Below are 16,716 nucleotides of genomic sequence, written 5' to 3' on the forward strand. Positions count from 1 at the left end.
GAAGGAGGGGGTGGGTAAAGGAAGAGGAAGAGGAGGAGGAGGAGGAGACCTGACGTCCTCGAGGACGACCTCTTTGTTTTCCCCTGTAAGATTTATACAACGGATTTTTTTGCTGCTGCTGTTGCTGTGATTGCTTGTAGGGATGAAAAGAAGATCTTCCAAAGTCCCTATATCTTTTGCCCACAGATCCTCTAGTTTGCAAACCTAAAGATCTGGCTGTAGCCCTGCTGTCCTTGAACCTCTCCAATGCAGCATCAGATTTTTTAACGAAAAGGCCTGGCCATCAAAGGGCAAATCCATTAAAGCAGCCTGAACATCCGCAGAGAACTCGGAAGTCTTCAGCCAAGCAGCTCTTCTGGTGGCAATCGAAGACCCCATGACTCTAGCCAACGAATCCACTGTGTCCATACCACTCTGTATGACCTGTCGAGCAGCAGCCTGCGTGTCAGAAACCACTTCATTAAAATTCTTTCTGTCCTCCTCAGGAAGCTAATGAGACAGCTGTTTAACAGTATCCATCAAAGCATGGATATATCGACCCAGCAAACAAGTGGCATTTGTAGATTTTAGGGCCATACTGCCTGACGAAAACACTTTTTTTGCATTTTGGTCCTGCTTTTTGGAATCCTTATCACCAGGTACCTGGGGAAAAGCACCTGCAGATCTTTTAGAGCTCTCTGGTAAGGGATGAGTTGACAAAAATTCAGGGTCGCCAGGAGCCACTCTATAACGCCTTGCAACGGCCTTAGAAACTGCAGGAGCCATCAGTGGTCTATTCCATACCTCCAAGATGGGATCCGTTAGAGCCTCAGTAAAAGGAAGTATAGGCTCAACCACAGATGAAGGAGAATGGAGGACTTCAGTCAGAATTTTCGACTTATACTCCATAGATGGCAAAGTCAAATTCAACAGATCTGCAGCCTTTTTAATCACCACATGGTAGGGAGCCACATCCTTAGAAGGAGCATCAGACACCGTGGTCAACTCCCAATCAGGAGACAGTTCTAGACCACTTGCATCTCGTATATCGTCAAAATAATCCTCCTGATCTTGAAGCTCACCTTCTTCAATTTCAGCTTCCCCATAACTCTTCTCCTCCAAAAAGTGCTGCGCTTTACGCCTCGACCACTCCACTCGAATCGAAGTTGTTGGATCCGGTATCGACTCCGGAGGAGCCGGAGTCGAATGTGGAGCTGAAGCCGGCGTCGAATGTGGAGCTGGTGCCGACGTGGAACATGGAGCTGGAGCCGGCGTCGAACTTTGAGTTGGATCTCGAGGTTGTTCCGGAGCCAGTGAAGCCGTAAACGGCGTCGATGACTTCGGCGGCGCCGAGAGATGCCAAGGTGGAGCCGGAGCTGGCATAAATGGCAAGAACGGCGCCGGAGCATAGGCTTGGGGAACCACCAAATTGTATGCCAACGGACCCATAGGCCCAGCCGGTGCTCCAGAGCGGTACATGGCTCTCGCATAAACACCATATATGGCGTTTAAAAAATGCAAAGGGTCCTGTCCTGGACCCGGAAAAGGAGGATACGAACCCACCGGCTGCTCCTGAGGAGGCTGCTCCGGAATCGACTCCTCTTGTTCCTACGGTTGGTGAACTGGAGTCGTCGAACCCTGAGCAACAGGAACTTCTTCTTCTTCTTCATGTCCCGAAGACTGAGAAGGATCAGGAGACGGATTCAACACCGGAGCCGGTGAATGCTCCCATGACTCCAAAGGCGAGGCCTCACCTACAGGACTCTGAACTGGAGAGGGAGATACCATGTCTTTACGATGCCTTTTAGAAGACGACTTCGTTTTCGAATCCGACTCCTTACCGGAATGGTGCCTTGAACTATGCTTCCTTCTCTTATGCTTCTTCTTAGATGATCTGGAAGCATGTCCCGAAGTCGACTTCGAAGCCGACCTCGACCGAGACCTCGACCTCGACTTCGGGCGTCTCGATCTCGACCTCTTGCTGGCATCCTTAGCCTTCAATTTGGCAACAAGAAGTTTTGCCTCACGTTCCTGAAGAGCCTTTGGGTTCATCTTCAAACAGGGTCGACAACCCTGGACGTTGTGATCCGAACCCAGACACCATAGACAGTCACCATGCGGATCTGTAATGGATATCATCTTTCCGCATGAATCACACGGCTTAAACCCAGTCTTCTTCGACGACATCACGACAGAAGACAGCAACACCGAAGAGATACAGAAAACTCAAAATAGTAACAAAGTTACTATCAACTCAACAGAAGATCCCTCGAAACCGTTAGCGTCGACGACGCGGGAAAAAGGGAACTGATGTCATCACGCCGACGTAGGCCTAATAAGGAGTCAGTGACGTCAGTCGGAGTCGCGCGCGATGCTGTGCTCCTATGACGTCGTCCACGCCGACGTGCTACAAAAGAATTTTCCGAACGTTGCTGACGCAGGGGGATATTCACAAGGTGAGGAATCCATCAGATGTATCCATCAGAAAAGAAGGAACTCCGGTCAATATGGGGGGGTAGCACCAATTTTGTCACTACGCATGTCACTTCTGGCATGGACGACACTATACAGAGACGAATGACAACCTACTGGTGCACAAGGGTAGTGATCCAAATTTTCTGGATCTAGCCAGGCCTGATGCCGGGGAATATTCTAAGGTAATGAATCTGTGGCTAGAAGTCTCTATCAGTCTGAGGGGACAGGAAGAGAACACATCTATGGCTCCTATCAGTCGAGGAGCGAGTCGAGGAGCAGAGCAGAGGTGTAGCAGGCAGCAAGCGAACACGCGAGTGCGTCTCTCCCGCTTCCGCTCCTGCTATCCGCCTCTACCCAGCCGCAAGTGTAATCCACCATTACCGCCGCAAGCAAGGGGAAAGCCTGCGACGCAGAAGGCAGCTGGGAAACGAGCCTCCAGCCGCAGGGAGAAGGGCAGTACAGTGCGGAGCGGTGCGGCGTAGGGCGGGGCACTGGTGACCAGCGTTGCGAGCAGTGCCGTCCCGCCGCAACGAGCAACGAGAAACGCCAGGACTGCTGCAGACGCCCTCCAGCCACCCCTGCCACCACTTCCGTTACCATTACTGTATCGGCGCAGAAGTCGCAGGGAGAGTGACTGCGGCCGGAGCTTGCCCTAAGAACGGCAAGAAATACCCAGCTGTGGCAGCACATTGTGAAAATCGTAACCTCTGCATTCCTCTCCGTCCGGCTGTTGCCACATTGTTGTTTGCCTTGAGTGGACCCCCGGAGTAACTGACGCAGTCCAGAGCGCCGAGCAGCCAGCTCTGGGCGGAGTCCAGAGCGGCCTCTCCACCTATATACCTGGAGGTGAGGTTGGGGCACTTAAACTTAGGGTTGGAGGGAGGGGAACAGTGTCACAGGGCAACACAGGATCAAACAGGGACACACAGGGACACACAGGGCGCGTGCGAGCGCGGCTGCCGATAGAGGCGGCCGCTGAGTAAGAGCCCGGGGGGTGACCGGGAGGCAGCTTGACTAGGTCTTGCTGACCCGAGGTTTTCCTGTGAGCTCCGCTTGCCGCCTCCTTCACCACTGCGCCCCTCTTGTGCCCCTCCTGTGCCCTTCCTGTGTACCCCAAAGCCCTAACCCCCACAGACCGACTTAAGCCAGCAGGTGCTAGCATCTTGCAGACAGCAACCAGCCACCCAGCTAGCCATCCAGACATCCAGTCATTTTTCAGCTATGTTCTAATTAGGTCACTACCATCTGACCATCACCACCAATTGGATCTTTAATCAAAAACGGAAAATTACCAAAACCAACACCTTGCAGAAAACCCAGAGTTACAGCAACATATCCCACTAGGCACCATTAGAGATTGGACATAAGGGGAGAGGAACAACCCCCCGCTTGTCTACCTCGCAAATCTACAAGCCCATAAAACACAACACACCAAGGCTACCCAAAAAAAAGGAGAGCAATGAGATCTGGTATGATTAGGCAACAACCAAAATCTAACTCTACATCGAGATCGCGGAAAAGGAAACTGGGGAAACCGGAGCCAACATCTCCAATAAACTCAAATAATCCCCAGGAAATCGGTTCAAACGCATGCAACAAAAATATAAATAATACAGATGGCTCAACCTTTGCAGTAATGGAAAAATCAACTTTAGTAGCAAAACAAAATTCACCCTCAACTCAATCGATAAACAAAAATGACCAAATCAAGGTCCTTGCTGCGTCACCTTCCCTAATTACTGCCCTTCAGCTACCACAGCAGTCACAAAGATTAACACAGCCTTTACTACCTCCAGCAAAAATGTCTCCACCAATGGACCCAGATAACCTTGTAACCATCGATGGATTACCAGCAAAGAAAAGGACATGTTCACACCAACCTAAGATTTTTACAAAGTTTTCCTTCCTTAAAGACCCTGGAACAGTCATCTTCTCAAAGTCAGGGAATATTAGAGGTCTTCAATCTCCACTTTTAAAAAACGCGCCTGATTGCAGCCGCACGAATAGTAGCCAAGTAGGCTCACCCAGACCAGCGGAAGTCCTCCATTCATCCACCTCTGAGGCAGCGGCTGTCATCCCAATACCAACATCGCCTGACCCAAGAAGAGCAGCAGCATTCACTTTCTCGGCAGAACATGAATCCACCAATTTTAATGTCCCGAAGTGGTGTCTACCAGCAAAACGTCTAAAAAAGACTGGAGCTTACAAAACAAGTCAAAGTCAGCAGAGTTAGTAATCATCCCACATTCAGTATACCAGGATGAGAATCACCCTAGTAAGCTCAGCCCCCTACACCTTGGTAAACAAGACGCTACAACGGAAATTAAGGTTCTGATTCACAAAGAGGAGGAAAGAGAAGATCTACCTCCTCCCCAATTAGTCAGTAGTTCTCCAAACTCAATAAAGGTAATTAGAGACGATTGAGCTAAACCATCACTGGCAATCAAAGAGCAAGGAAGAGGCATCAAACACTCCACCAACCCTTACCAAGACACACCAGCTAAACTTGAGTAGTATTACCGAACAAATAACAGCGAATAACAAGCCAGTAGTGCAAGGGGCTCCCCAGGGCTGCACTTTTTTACCGTACAATGATCCCCGGCCCACAAACAACTCTTCAGACAATGACAATGATATGTCCTCTATAGCAGCACAGGAGTGGGAAGAACTAGTTGCTACTTATAACCGCCATCCATCTGAACGGAAACCCCCCACTGACGCTTCATCAAGACTTGAGAGGAGTTACAACCCAGGAAACAGAGTCTCTGAATTCATATGGGTAACAATCTTAAACACACTGCAACATTTGGCTACAGCCCTGGAATTTCAATCTCAAAAAATGGACCTGCAGCTTTGTGTTTTGCAGACGATGGCTGATTCTATCTTAGGAATCGACTGGAAAATCTCAGAAATTAAACGGCCTTATAAGGAGGGGTCAAGACGCCGTTTTTGCAGCCCAACCAACTCCACTACAACCACTATCTTGTGACCCAATTTTAGACAATTTATCATCTTTACCAGCCATGTTGGGGGTCCTGATAAGCGACTTAAAATCAACAGTTCTACAAACCCTAACTCCGCAAACCTCTGACCCACCTTCAGATGCCCCAGTGACACCGGCGGGCCTATTGATCGAGCAGCCGGTCGAGCAGAGGTCAGATACCATTGCATCCTGAATCCAAATATTACCGCCCAGAACATTGGCAACTGAGCTAACTATCACGACTGCGACTACAGCCGAACCTCCCTTAACAAACACTCAGGCATCCATCAAGACCCGGAGAAAGAACAAAAGGAAAGGAAGGAATCGGGCACTAATAGGCTCAAGAAAGAATATAGAAATACATCCTAACTTTCCTCCTCTAGCAGCGACCGTCACTGGGACTCCGCCAGCCAAAGAAGAACTATTTCCCCTCTACAAGGCCTTTGAAAGTACATCACCAGTGTGCCCATCGCGATGTCCAAAACCGACAAGTATCGCTACTAAGAAACCTACACCAAAAAAACTTAAGCAGAAACTTTTACAATTTACAAAAACTCAATCAGTACACAACTCTTTTAACATTGACCCAACACTATCGGAACTTGCTCCAATAATAGGAAGGGAGAACACCGTTATGGCCATCAATACGGAGTCCCCCCAACACTTGACACGTATACCGACTAGTATCATATGGAATCTCCGGACAGCCACCAATCAATGTGAGCAGCCAAATGCCCCAGACACAGCAGGCCCAAGTCATTTTCCTCAACCCACTCAACAAGGTGACAAGAGACCACCACCCGACCCAATCATACCGCAGCATTCAAATAGTCCAACATCAATCCTTTTTATTCCAGAATACACATCCCGTGGTAGGGATGACATACTGAATAGGGGAAATATACTAAGGCTCATGCACTCACTAACAAATTTATCAAACATCAGCTCCTCTGACCTCCTGGAAATAGAGTTTCAGTCAAACACCGAACCCCATCGCCCAGACATTACAAAAGCAACTTGGCACTCACTTGAGACAGCACATAAAATCATGGAAGAAGTAGCGATGTTTCAGCAATGGGGGATAGAGCCGAGACTCGAAGAGCGACCCCGTTATCCGACCCCTTTCCTTCCTCCTACCAGACCCATGGCACAAAAAGTACCATCTCAATACTAAAAGGAGTAAGAAGCAGCTCGCCCGGGCTGAGCCCTCGAGACATAAAAAATCCCAAACCTGGACAATATCAAATGCACAGTAGCTATTCTTCACCAAAAACCGCTCATGTTTGGAAGTCATTTCAACGCACAATTGACCTCCAAACGCACAATTGTCAGTACAACTGTCAACAATTGACAAAAAGGGCAAGATCTCACTAACCCCTCAGAGGGGCACCGGGACATTAGAATTTGCTCCTGGAACATCAATGGTCTTGCCAGCAAAAAGAAATGATCCCGAATTTTTACAATACCTGACTACATTTGACCTTATCCTGCTCCAAGAAACTTGGGAAGAAAAAGCATTTGACCTCCAAGGGTTCACGTCTTGCTGTATCCCGGCAAATAAAAACTCAACCTTTGGACGAAGATCTGGAGGTCAGATGCTCTTTGCATCGATATCGTCAATAGTCGAAATTGAGGCAATGGATCTCCACATTCCTTCACCAAGTGTCATTCAGGTGGCAAAGATCTCACTTCGGTTAAAGAAGCAGCTCCAGAAAGTAATTATAATTAACATATACATTCACCCCAAACACAAACAAAAAGGTGCGGAACACCTGGCCAAATTGATGAAAAAAATAATGGAAGAAAGAGTGTCTGACTCATTCATCCTGGCTGGCGACTTTAATATGCTTCTTATCAATAAAGAGCAAGTGAGCGACCTCACCCAAGATTTGAATGCAGCATGGGTCGTGCAGACACAAGGCCAAATAAAAAATAAGAATCCAACGAAGCATTCAAAAAACGTACTCCGACATCTGGAACAACTTAACTTAAGGGCCCTGAACGGTCGCTACGCTGACGATGATCCGCCAGTTGCCACCTTCCACTCGATTAAATAATCTTCCTATCTTGACTATATGTTCACATCTTTAAATATGTTTTGCTGGGTAAATTCCTTCAGAATAGGGACGAGCGACCTCAGGGACCACCTGCCTCAAGAGGCCGAAATAAGATCTACTTCCCATCTGGAAACTGAACCCTTTATAGGCTGCGACACAGATACCAGCTCAAATTTAAAGCGGCTTCGTTGCAACGCCGGAAACATTGACTCTATTAGCTCTGTGGCGAAAATTATAAGTTGCCAGCTACGTAACCAAGGTCCCGGATGTCTGGGATATCTTCATCAAAGCCAACAGGGAGAAAATGGAAAAAAAACGCACCGAGCAATTTACGTCAACGGCAGACGCCTTTCCATGGGAAATACTCATGCCCAGAAATGAAAACACAAAAAAGAATAATAAATCAAACATTGAGATGGTTGCGAAAGGACCTAACAAATTATAGCTTGCAAGCTGCCCTACGGGAAGCTAAAAAACAGCTGAAACTGACAAAATGGGGAAATCAGAAGCGAAGTAATGAAGATCTATGGGTGAAGCTAGTTTACGAAGGGAAGCAGAAAAACAGCTCCAGATTCTGGCAAATAGTTAAAAGAATACAGAATCCTGACCTCCCAGGTCAAAATTCTCACATAACAGAGGAGGTATGGTCAAAATACCTATTGATGCATTTCAACAACGATGGGACCGCAGACGAGGCCGCTACAAATAAATTCCGCTTAAAAGCCACAAGGCACAAAATAGAAGGAAACTCCAACCATTACACCGGCACAAATCCCCTCAAAACGGGGGCCCACAAGGCCACGAACTTACTAAAACCCGACAAATCAAAAACGGAAAAAAGCCCCGCGAAGGCTCTTGAGTCAGGGCTAAAGATAATTTTCCCATCTGACATCCAACAGCAAATAATAAGGGGGAGACCAACTGGAGCTCCGGGGCCGAACGGCATACCACCTATGCTTTTCAAATCAGACCTCGAATTTTGGAGAGCATCCCTAGCACCAGTGTTTAATAGTATAAGGCTCACCCAGACCCTTCCCGAGTCCTGGCACGGGTCAGTCATCATCCTGATCTACAAACAAGGTAACAAGAGGCATCCAAACAGTTATCGGCTTACTGCCCTACTAGACGTGGAGGCAAAATACTTTGCTGGCCTTATCCTGGAGGAGTTAACATCATGGGCAACTGAAAACTCCATCATCCCAATCAACCAAACGGGTTTCTGTAAAGGCCAAGGGACCACAACTAATCTCATGGCATTATCATTGCTGATGGAAGCAGCTAAAGAAACTAAGTCATCTTTATTCTTCTCGTTCATCGACTACACTGCTGCATTTGACCATGTGGACCATAACAAACTTTGGCTGAAACTGGACAATTGGGGAATACCCAAATGCCTACTAGACGTCCTAATACTGCTCCACTCAACCACCTGGATTAAAATCAAACTTGGGGCTGGAACACACCTCTCAAAGCCCATCAGGACACCAAAAGGATTAAAACAGGGGTGCCTACTCGCGCCCATTTTATTCAACCTCTTCCTAGCCGATCTACCAGGGCAACTCGATAAATGTCCCAATCATGCACCGAAATTAGGGAAAATTACCCTTTCCAACCTGTTATATGCGGATGACCTGTTGTTGATAAGTCGGACCCCAACGGGCCTCCAACACCTTCTGAACACAACTCATGCTTTTTCTGCAAAGAATGCACTACAAATAAACTCTAATAAGTCAAAAGTTATGGCTGTGAATTATAGGAAAAAAAAGAATCACCGCTGGCACTTGAATGGCGAAAAGCTCGACCGGTTTACCACATATAAGTACCTGGGAGTAATCCTTGACTGAAATAATACCTCTAGGGCGCAGTTAAACTCCTTGCGAGGGAAGGCAACAATGACCTATTTGGCACTAAAATCAGTAAAGACCAAGCTACCTGACCTTACACTCAAACCTCTCCTTGAAATTTTGCGTGCCAAACTACAACCGACTCTTACCTATGGGAGTGAATTACACCACGGTAAGGATGCGACACTGCTGGACACACTTATAGCCAACTCATACAGGGCTATTTTTAATCTTCCCAAATATGTCTCCCCTGCTCAGATTCGATTAGAATTCGGCATCCTGAAGCAAAGTTTAGAAAGGCGGAGTGTGTAAGCAACAAGCTGGCATAAGATTCGCAATGCAGAGGCTGGATCTTTATGTGCAAATGTATGGGAAGAGTTACTTCGGCATCGCAACTTCCCGCCGAGAGCCTACTTATATGAATCACTCAAAGTTCTAGGCTTGACCGACACCTGGGAAACATCAATAGATCTCTTGTCTTTTTAAAAAGTAGCCAAAAAATCAGCACGTATCATCTCAGCGATTGTAGACAAAAAGGATTTAGCAAATAGAGCGCATGGATGGCTAACGCTGGGCGATTATGGAAAAATGCAGCCACAAGCATACCTCAACATTGGCATGAAAATAAAAGTTAAAGAAAAATTCTTAAAACTAAGCCTCGGCGTACTTCCCATACTCCCACATCTTCCCCCTTGCGAGTGAAACTACCCTTCACAACAGTGTCGCATGTGCAAAACTGGCAAGGAGGACATTGTTCATGTGATTTGCATCTGTCCTAACATAAAGGACTTGAGGTACAACCTCCAACGTCCATCCTTCAATCTACACGCCGTTCGGACCTGTAGGCAGGCAGTCAAACTGTGCTTTTCCACCAGCGACACCAAATTGAACTGCCAAGTCGTGAAGTTCTTCGACTTAACAAGAATGAGACTCAACAACGCCGGATTAACTTTTAAATCCCCTGAGGATAATCATGAACTGTATCCAACAAATCTGTAATTTTATCTATTCCAATTTGTCAAGTTCAAGTACAAATGGCTTCTTTTAACAATGATTTTATCGGAGGTTTTACAATTTTGTAAAGATTTTAATTAATCATGTACAAATAAAAACATTACTTACTATCAGTCTGATTCTGGAACTGAAAGTTCTTCTGGTTTGGATTTCAACGTGGCCTGCTTTCTGGTTGTAGTCACAGAGTAGTATGACGTTTATGTACCACTGCATTCAGTATTGTGTGCTCAAGAATCTCAGTTTACAAGTTCTAACAGTTCAGAGACACAGCAGGCTTTTTTTATACTTACAAGTGAAATGTTTCATTGTACTTGGGGGCCCAGTTGTTGCTTTTGGACTTGGTTGTAAACTTTCTTTTCTTGTCACTTTGGTGAGGCCCAATCATGGTGACCTCAACAAACGGTCGGAACATGGCGGTGGTTTGCCACTTCAGGTCATTGGCTGCTACAACTGAAAGAAACAATAAGTTCAAGTCATATTCAAGATACAGTCGTTGTGTTAATAACAATACAGCTCCAATCACAGAGGAGTGAGTACTGGAGCAGTGTCTGCCTCCTGCGGGTACGAGGAACATACTCTTAGTTACTTTTTTACACAATCTGAGACACAGAAATGAGGTGCAATTGGCAATAGGTCGTAATAAATCAAGAGAATAGTCCTTACCAAATGTTTGCTCAAACACTTCAAGCAAAAACAGGAGACTCCTACCGTCATGTGCCACGCTCACACAGTCAAATACACTACAGGCTGAAGTACCAATGCCTCACTCCCAACTAATGTAGTCAGAGTAAAGTATGAACTAATCAGACCCTGACATGAGTTAGTAATGGAAAGAAACAGGAGAACATTGATGAATATCTGCATGAAGAGCAGTCATTTTCTTAAGCAGGTGTAACCATAGCCTCACATGTTTTTACAAACCACTTGGCTAGCAGAATATGAAACACGAAGACAGCTGTACAACCCGCCCTCACAGATCATCACAGTGGGAGGCAAAGGTATGGAGGTAGGTGTTCCAGGGGTAACAACTAAAGTGCAGTAGCTGAGGATTCTACTAAACAGAGCAATCCCATAACATCACTGTCTTGACTACAGAGTGGTATTTTCCAGGACTGCCCGACCTGCGACTTTCCAATACTGCCCTGGATGCATTGTGTTTGCTTAAGAGGATCACAGGACAGTATCAATACTTTTAAAAAACGTGGGGGAGCTGGGGTACTTGAACTCTTAGGATCGAGACCTTAAATCATTGCACTGAAGAAGCAACATACACTTTACCAGTCAAGTCATATGTGACCCCATTTTTATCTTGGCCCCCATTTTTCATGGTCTGGTTTTACTGGTTTTAGGACTGTGTGCCCGCTTCCACTGTTGAACAGAAGTAAGGCACCTGTACTAAGTTAAGCCCTTATGAGATAGTGACGCTGACCTCGAACACTCCAGAACCCGCTGCTAAGTTAAACTTAAAACTGAAATAATGATGACATTTTACAATATTGCAGAAAGCTTATTGCTATCTCTACAGTTTCTGTTCTCTGTTTCAAGTTGCTTTACCTGATGGTCTGCCGCTCCCCCACATATGAGTGCATCAAAGGAAGGGCGCTCTGCAAACTTGCTGGAGCAGGCCCTACCTGAATAAGGAGATGTGGCTAGTGGATAGAGCTGACAACCTCGCAACCTGGGAAATCAGGTTCTAATCCCAGCCTCGCCGCTTGGCTAAACATCATGTAATTCCGGGCAAATCACTTAATCTCCTTCTGCCTAGTGTGAAATGTATTTTTACAGTCCCCACTTTATATACATGATCTTGTAGATCGTTTGTCAACCCCTTTCATTTAATGTACATCGCTCCGTTGCTTCCTAGCTATGTTTGTGCTCTATAAATACTAATACACAATCACACATCTTGCCAGTCACCAACACAGCTGTTAGGTGTCGACCTATGACACGGATCCACCCCTCCTAGTGCAAATGTGGTGCACCTCCTTAACACGACAGCCCACCATTCCCAGCCGCTGGACTCATGTCCAGTCCCATTTAAGGGCCCTCTGCCGGAACTGTTCCTGCCTGGACCTCCTGCCAGTGGCAAAGTCACCAGTGCCCACCGTCTTTATGTGCCCCTCCAAAACTATGCAATGACGCACCCATGCCCCATCATCCTTAACACATCCACCCAGGGTAAGCAGCTGCCTACTGGATTCCTTTGAGGGTCTGGCCTGTTACCTTTGTAGTAGCCTTGACTATATGACTCTTAGTTGAACACATAATCGGTGCGAAATGGTGCGTTATCAAAATGCCTATCTCCGCTAAACCTGTCCTTGAACTCCTACATGCTGTGGCTTGAGAAATACAAACTATTAATCTCTCTTCCTGCTGCATCTGCACTCACTTGCCTTTTGATGTGGTGTAAAAGGTGACTTTGAAAGGAGTGTCCCTCAACAAAAACAGATCTTGCCTGGATTTGTTCTACCATGGGCACACACATCCAGAACATACCAGCATCTTTTTCATCTTGAAATGTACAACAAAACCCTTGTCCATTACAGACCCAATGTTGCTCATCTAGCCACATCAGAGCAGAGGATGGTTTGGGAACACCACAGAACAAGCCACTGAAGTGTCTTTGTGGGCCAAAGTGAGTGTGATGCTGTTGTACAGAACATAAGCTTTGAATATCCCCTATATGAATACAGACTTTCTACTGGTCGGTGTTTCACATATGTCAACATCAAGAAAGATATGGTCAATTGGTTTGTGGAGCTAAAGCTTATTCCTAGTTTCCACAGGAGTGGCTGGGGTCTGTTATCCACATGCTATCAGGCATTCGGCCATTCATCCTCTCTAGAGACACTGTGAGATCTCTAACACTAGATGTTTCTCCCTCCTCTTTCACATGTATGGTGTAGGGGAGGCTATTCGAGAAACTAGACAAAATGCTGAAATATCAGAAGAGGTAGTGAACGCTATTGCTTTGAGGTGGATTACGGATCAGTTAGATGCCTAGAACACAATGCTTTTACAGTATGGCTTTTGTCTATCTCCCAGCATTTAACGGAGAGGTCTGCACAACAATAGTTACCGAGTGTTGTACAAACCTCCAGAACACCTTTCTTAGCATGCATGAACAAATAGACCACATTAAGGATAGTGTTAAGAAGCGACATGAAATTAAAAACGTAACAAATTCAACCTAAGTGTTATCAGGCCTGGTTGTCCGAAATGAAGGCTCTTCATCAGGAGGATGAAGATCTAAGAAAAAAGTGACAATAGTAATTCTAACTGTTGTTACATTAGATGTTCTAATAACATGCATCGTTCAACACACTTGCATTAATAAAGGTTCAGTCCACGCTTATCCGCATGCTAAATTTGAGTAAGATAAAGATATTGATAATGAACAAATTAGATTGAGATAATCATACTGTATGTAATTGAATCGTTGTAAATGGTTTTGCCTCCCGGCTCAAAAAGGGGACCAGTAAGCTCTCTCCCACGTGATCCACGCTAATGAAAAACTGCAACTGCTTACTTAAGAAGGTGTTTTGTGAGATCCACCTTTTCTGTGTAGTCCCCCGTATTTTTCGCCTTTTGCTGGATCCTATATTTTTGCTGGTGTTAGAACCCTGCTAACCAGTTGTAAAGTGCCTGTGCTCTACCTTTAAACAAGGTTGAAATGGTATAGTCCTAATTGGTATATTTAACCCTCCTTTAGTCCCTAGTATATGGTACAAAGCGTACCCAGAGCATGGAAGTTAAATGCAACTAGTGGACTGCAGCGCCAATTGTGTTTGATAAAAACCTCAAGGGACACTTGTGCAAGGGCTCGAAGGGTGAACCCATTAAGAAAGTAAGCACAAGATTCAAGTCCCATTGAGGCACAATAAAAGGATGGGAGGAAATTTGTTCGTAAGACCCTTTAAGAACCTTAAAACAAAAGGTGACTTGAATAAGGACGGCTGGTCCGGCAGGCAAAGGAATGCCGACAAGGCCGAAAAGATAACCTTTCACTTTCCCTAAATCAAATCCTTGCTGAGCCAAAGAGCGTGCAAACTGAAGAATATCGGACAAACGAGCCTTCAAGGGGTCACTGGACTTCTCTCCACACCAACAAACAAGCTTGGACCACCTATAAGAATAGATAGACTTGGTGGAGTGCAGCCTGGCTGATAAAATAACATCAACCACGTCAGGTGGGAGAGAAAAAGAATTCAGGTTGCCCCGTTCAATCTCCAGGCATGAAGGTTTAAGCTCTGGAGGAAACGCGTACAGGAGTTGTGAGCCCCAACTCATCTAAAACGCGTCACTCAAAGCTCCCTGCATCGGATACTGGAGACTGCAGAATGACGGGCAGTGAGTGTTCTCGTGAGTAGCAAACAGGTCCACCCGAGGAGTTCCCTGCGTCCGAAAGACGTGACGAACCACCTCCGGATGAAGTCTCCACTCTTGGTCGGCTGAGAACTGCAGACTGAGACTGTCTGCACGCACGTTCAGAACTCCGGCCAGATGATTTGCCATCAGACAAATCTGATGGTCCTGAACCCAGGACCAGAGACGCAGAGCCCCTCTGTAGAGACATTGCGACCCAACTCCTCCCTGCTTGTTGACATACCACATTGCGGTATTGTTGTCCGTCAGGACTTGCACCGACTGACCGCGAATGGAAGGGAGAAAGGCCTTGAGCGCCAAACGGATCGCCCGCAACTCTAGAAGGTTTATGTGAAGCAACCTTTCCTCTGGAGACCAAAGACCCTTGATCTCCAGATCCCCCAGATGAGCACCCCACCCTAGGGTGGATGCATCCGTTATCACTGTGGCCACCGATGGAGGCAGATGAAAGGGCTTTCCTTGAGACAGATTGCCTTCCATGCTCCACCAAGACAGATCCGCCGCAGCTTCTCTGGAGATCCTCACAGACTCCCTGAGATCTCCGTTGTGCTGATACCACTGCCTGCGGAGGCACCACTGGAGTGCCCTCGTGTGCCAGCGTACATGGTGGACCAACAAAATACAGGAAGCCATCAGACCGAGCAGACGTAGGACCTTCAGGACTGGAACGACCACTGCATTGTAAAATAAAGGAACCATTTCCTGTATGTCGATAATCCTTTGTGGAGGAGGGAATGCCCAACACACAGTGGTATCCAGTACCGCACCTATGAACAGGTTGCGCTGAGAGGGCACCAGGTGAGACTTGGGCACGTTTATCGAGAAACCCAACCTGTACAACAACTGAGTTGTAATTTGCAGATGATGGAGCACCTTCTCTGGAGACTCTGCTTTGATCAGCCAGTCGTCCAGATAAGCGAATACTGGTATCCCCGACCTTCTGAGATGGGCTGCCACCACCGCCATCACCTTGGCGAAGACTCGAGGTGCAGTAGTAAGACCAATCGGAAGAACCGCAAACTGGTAATGTTGCGATCCTACCGTAAAACGGAGATACTTCCTGTGCGACTTCAGGATTGGAATGTGGAAATACGCATCCTGCAAGTCGATCAACACCATCCAGTCCTCTTGCTGCAGCACTTGAAGAACCTGCGCAAGGGTAAGCATCTTGAACTTCTCTTGTTTCAAAAAGAGGTTCAAGATCCTGAGGTCCAGGATTGGATGAAGCCTGCCATCCTTCTTGGGTATCAAGAAATACCGGGATTAGCACCCCTGACCCCTTTCCTGCTCCGGAACCACCTCTATCGCACCTTTTCTCAGTAACGCCAGGACTTTCTCCTGCAGGAGAAGTAGCTGGTCCTCCGTGCAAGGGGGAGGATTGTGGCGGGTGGGAGGGGTTTTTGGTTATGGTAATCTTTCTTTTCTTCCCTTTTTTAGCTCTTTTGAATAAGTATTGTGGTTTGCAGAACATGCGGATGCTACTGAGTATTGTGGGTTACCGATGCTTGTTTTCCAATTGTGCATTATTATTGATATGTTGTGTTAGGAAATGTACCCGGTCCATCCGGATTATCCTTCTTAACTTGGAATGTTCGGGGTCTGAACGATAACCGGAAGCGGAGACATGTCCTGAGTTATGTCGCACGCCATACAGTAGACATCCTCTTCTTGCAGGAAACACATTTAACTACCACATCGGCCGGTGGCCTCGCCTCTGCATGGGGCCCACATAGGTATTTCTCTGGCTATAGCTCGTATTCACAAGGAGTGGCTATTCTAGTACATAAACGTCTCCACTTCACACACTCCGCCACCCACTGCGACCCAGAAGGCCGTTTTTTAATTGTCACGGGCCAACGACTGGGGCATAGGTTGTCACTGGTCTGTGTTTATGGCCCGAACACTGATACTCCCTCCTTTTTTCAGTCCCTATTCTCCCGTCTATTAGCAACAGACACAGGCCTCCTGATTGTTGGGG

General features: G+C 46.6%; 1 protein-coding gene across 7 annotated transcripts in view; it reads right to left on the minus strand.

Annotated features, from left to right (window-relative positions):
* Positions 1-16,716, minus strand: part of UNC13B (unc-13 homolog B) — a 3,555,093-nt gene that overhangs the window by 19,313 nt on the left and 3,519,064 nt on the right. For all 7 annotated transcript variants that reach the window (XM_078674667.1, XM_078674666.1, XM_078674664.1 and 4 more), the window contains one exon: positions 10,643-10,802. In XM_078674667.1, coding sequence (XP_078530793.1) covers positions 10,643-10,802 — 160 coding nt within the window. The remainder of the gene's footprint in view (positions 1-10,642; positions 10,803-16,716) is intronic.

Source organism: Lissotriton helveticus, chromosome 2_1 (genome assembly GCF_964261635.1).
Source record: "Lissotriton helveticus chromosome 2_1, aLisHel1.1, whole genome shotgun sequence".
Taxonomy (NCBI): domain Eukaryota; kingdom Metazoa; phylum Chordata; class Amphibia; order Caudata; family Salamandridae; genus Lissotriton; species Lissotriton helveticus.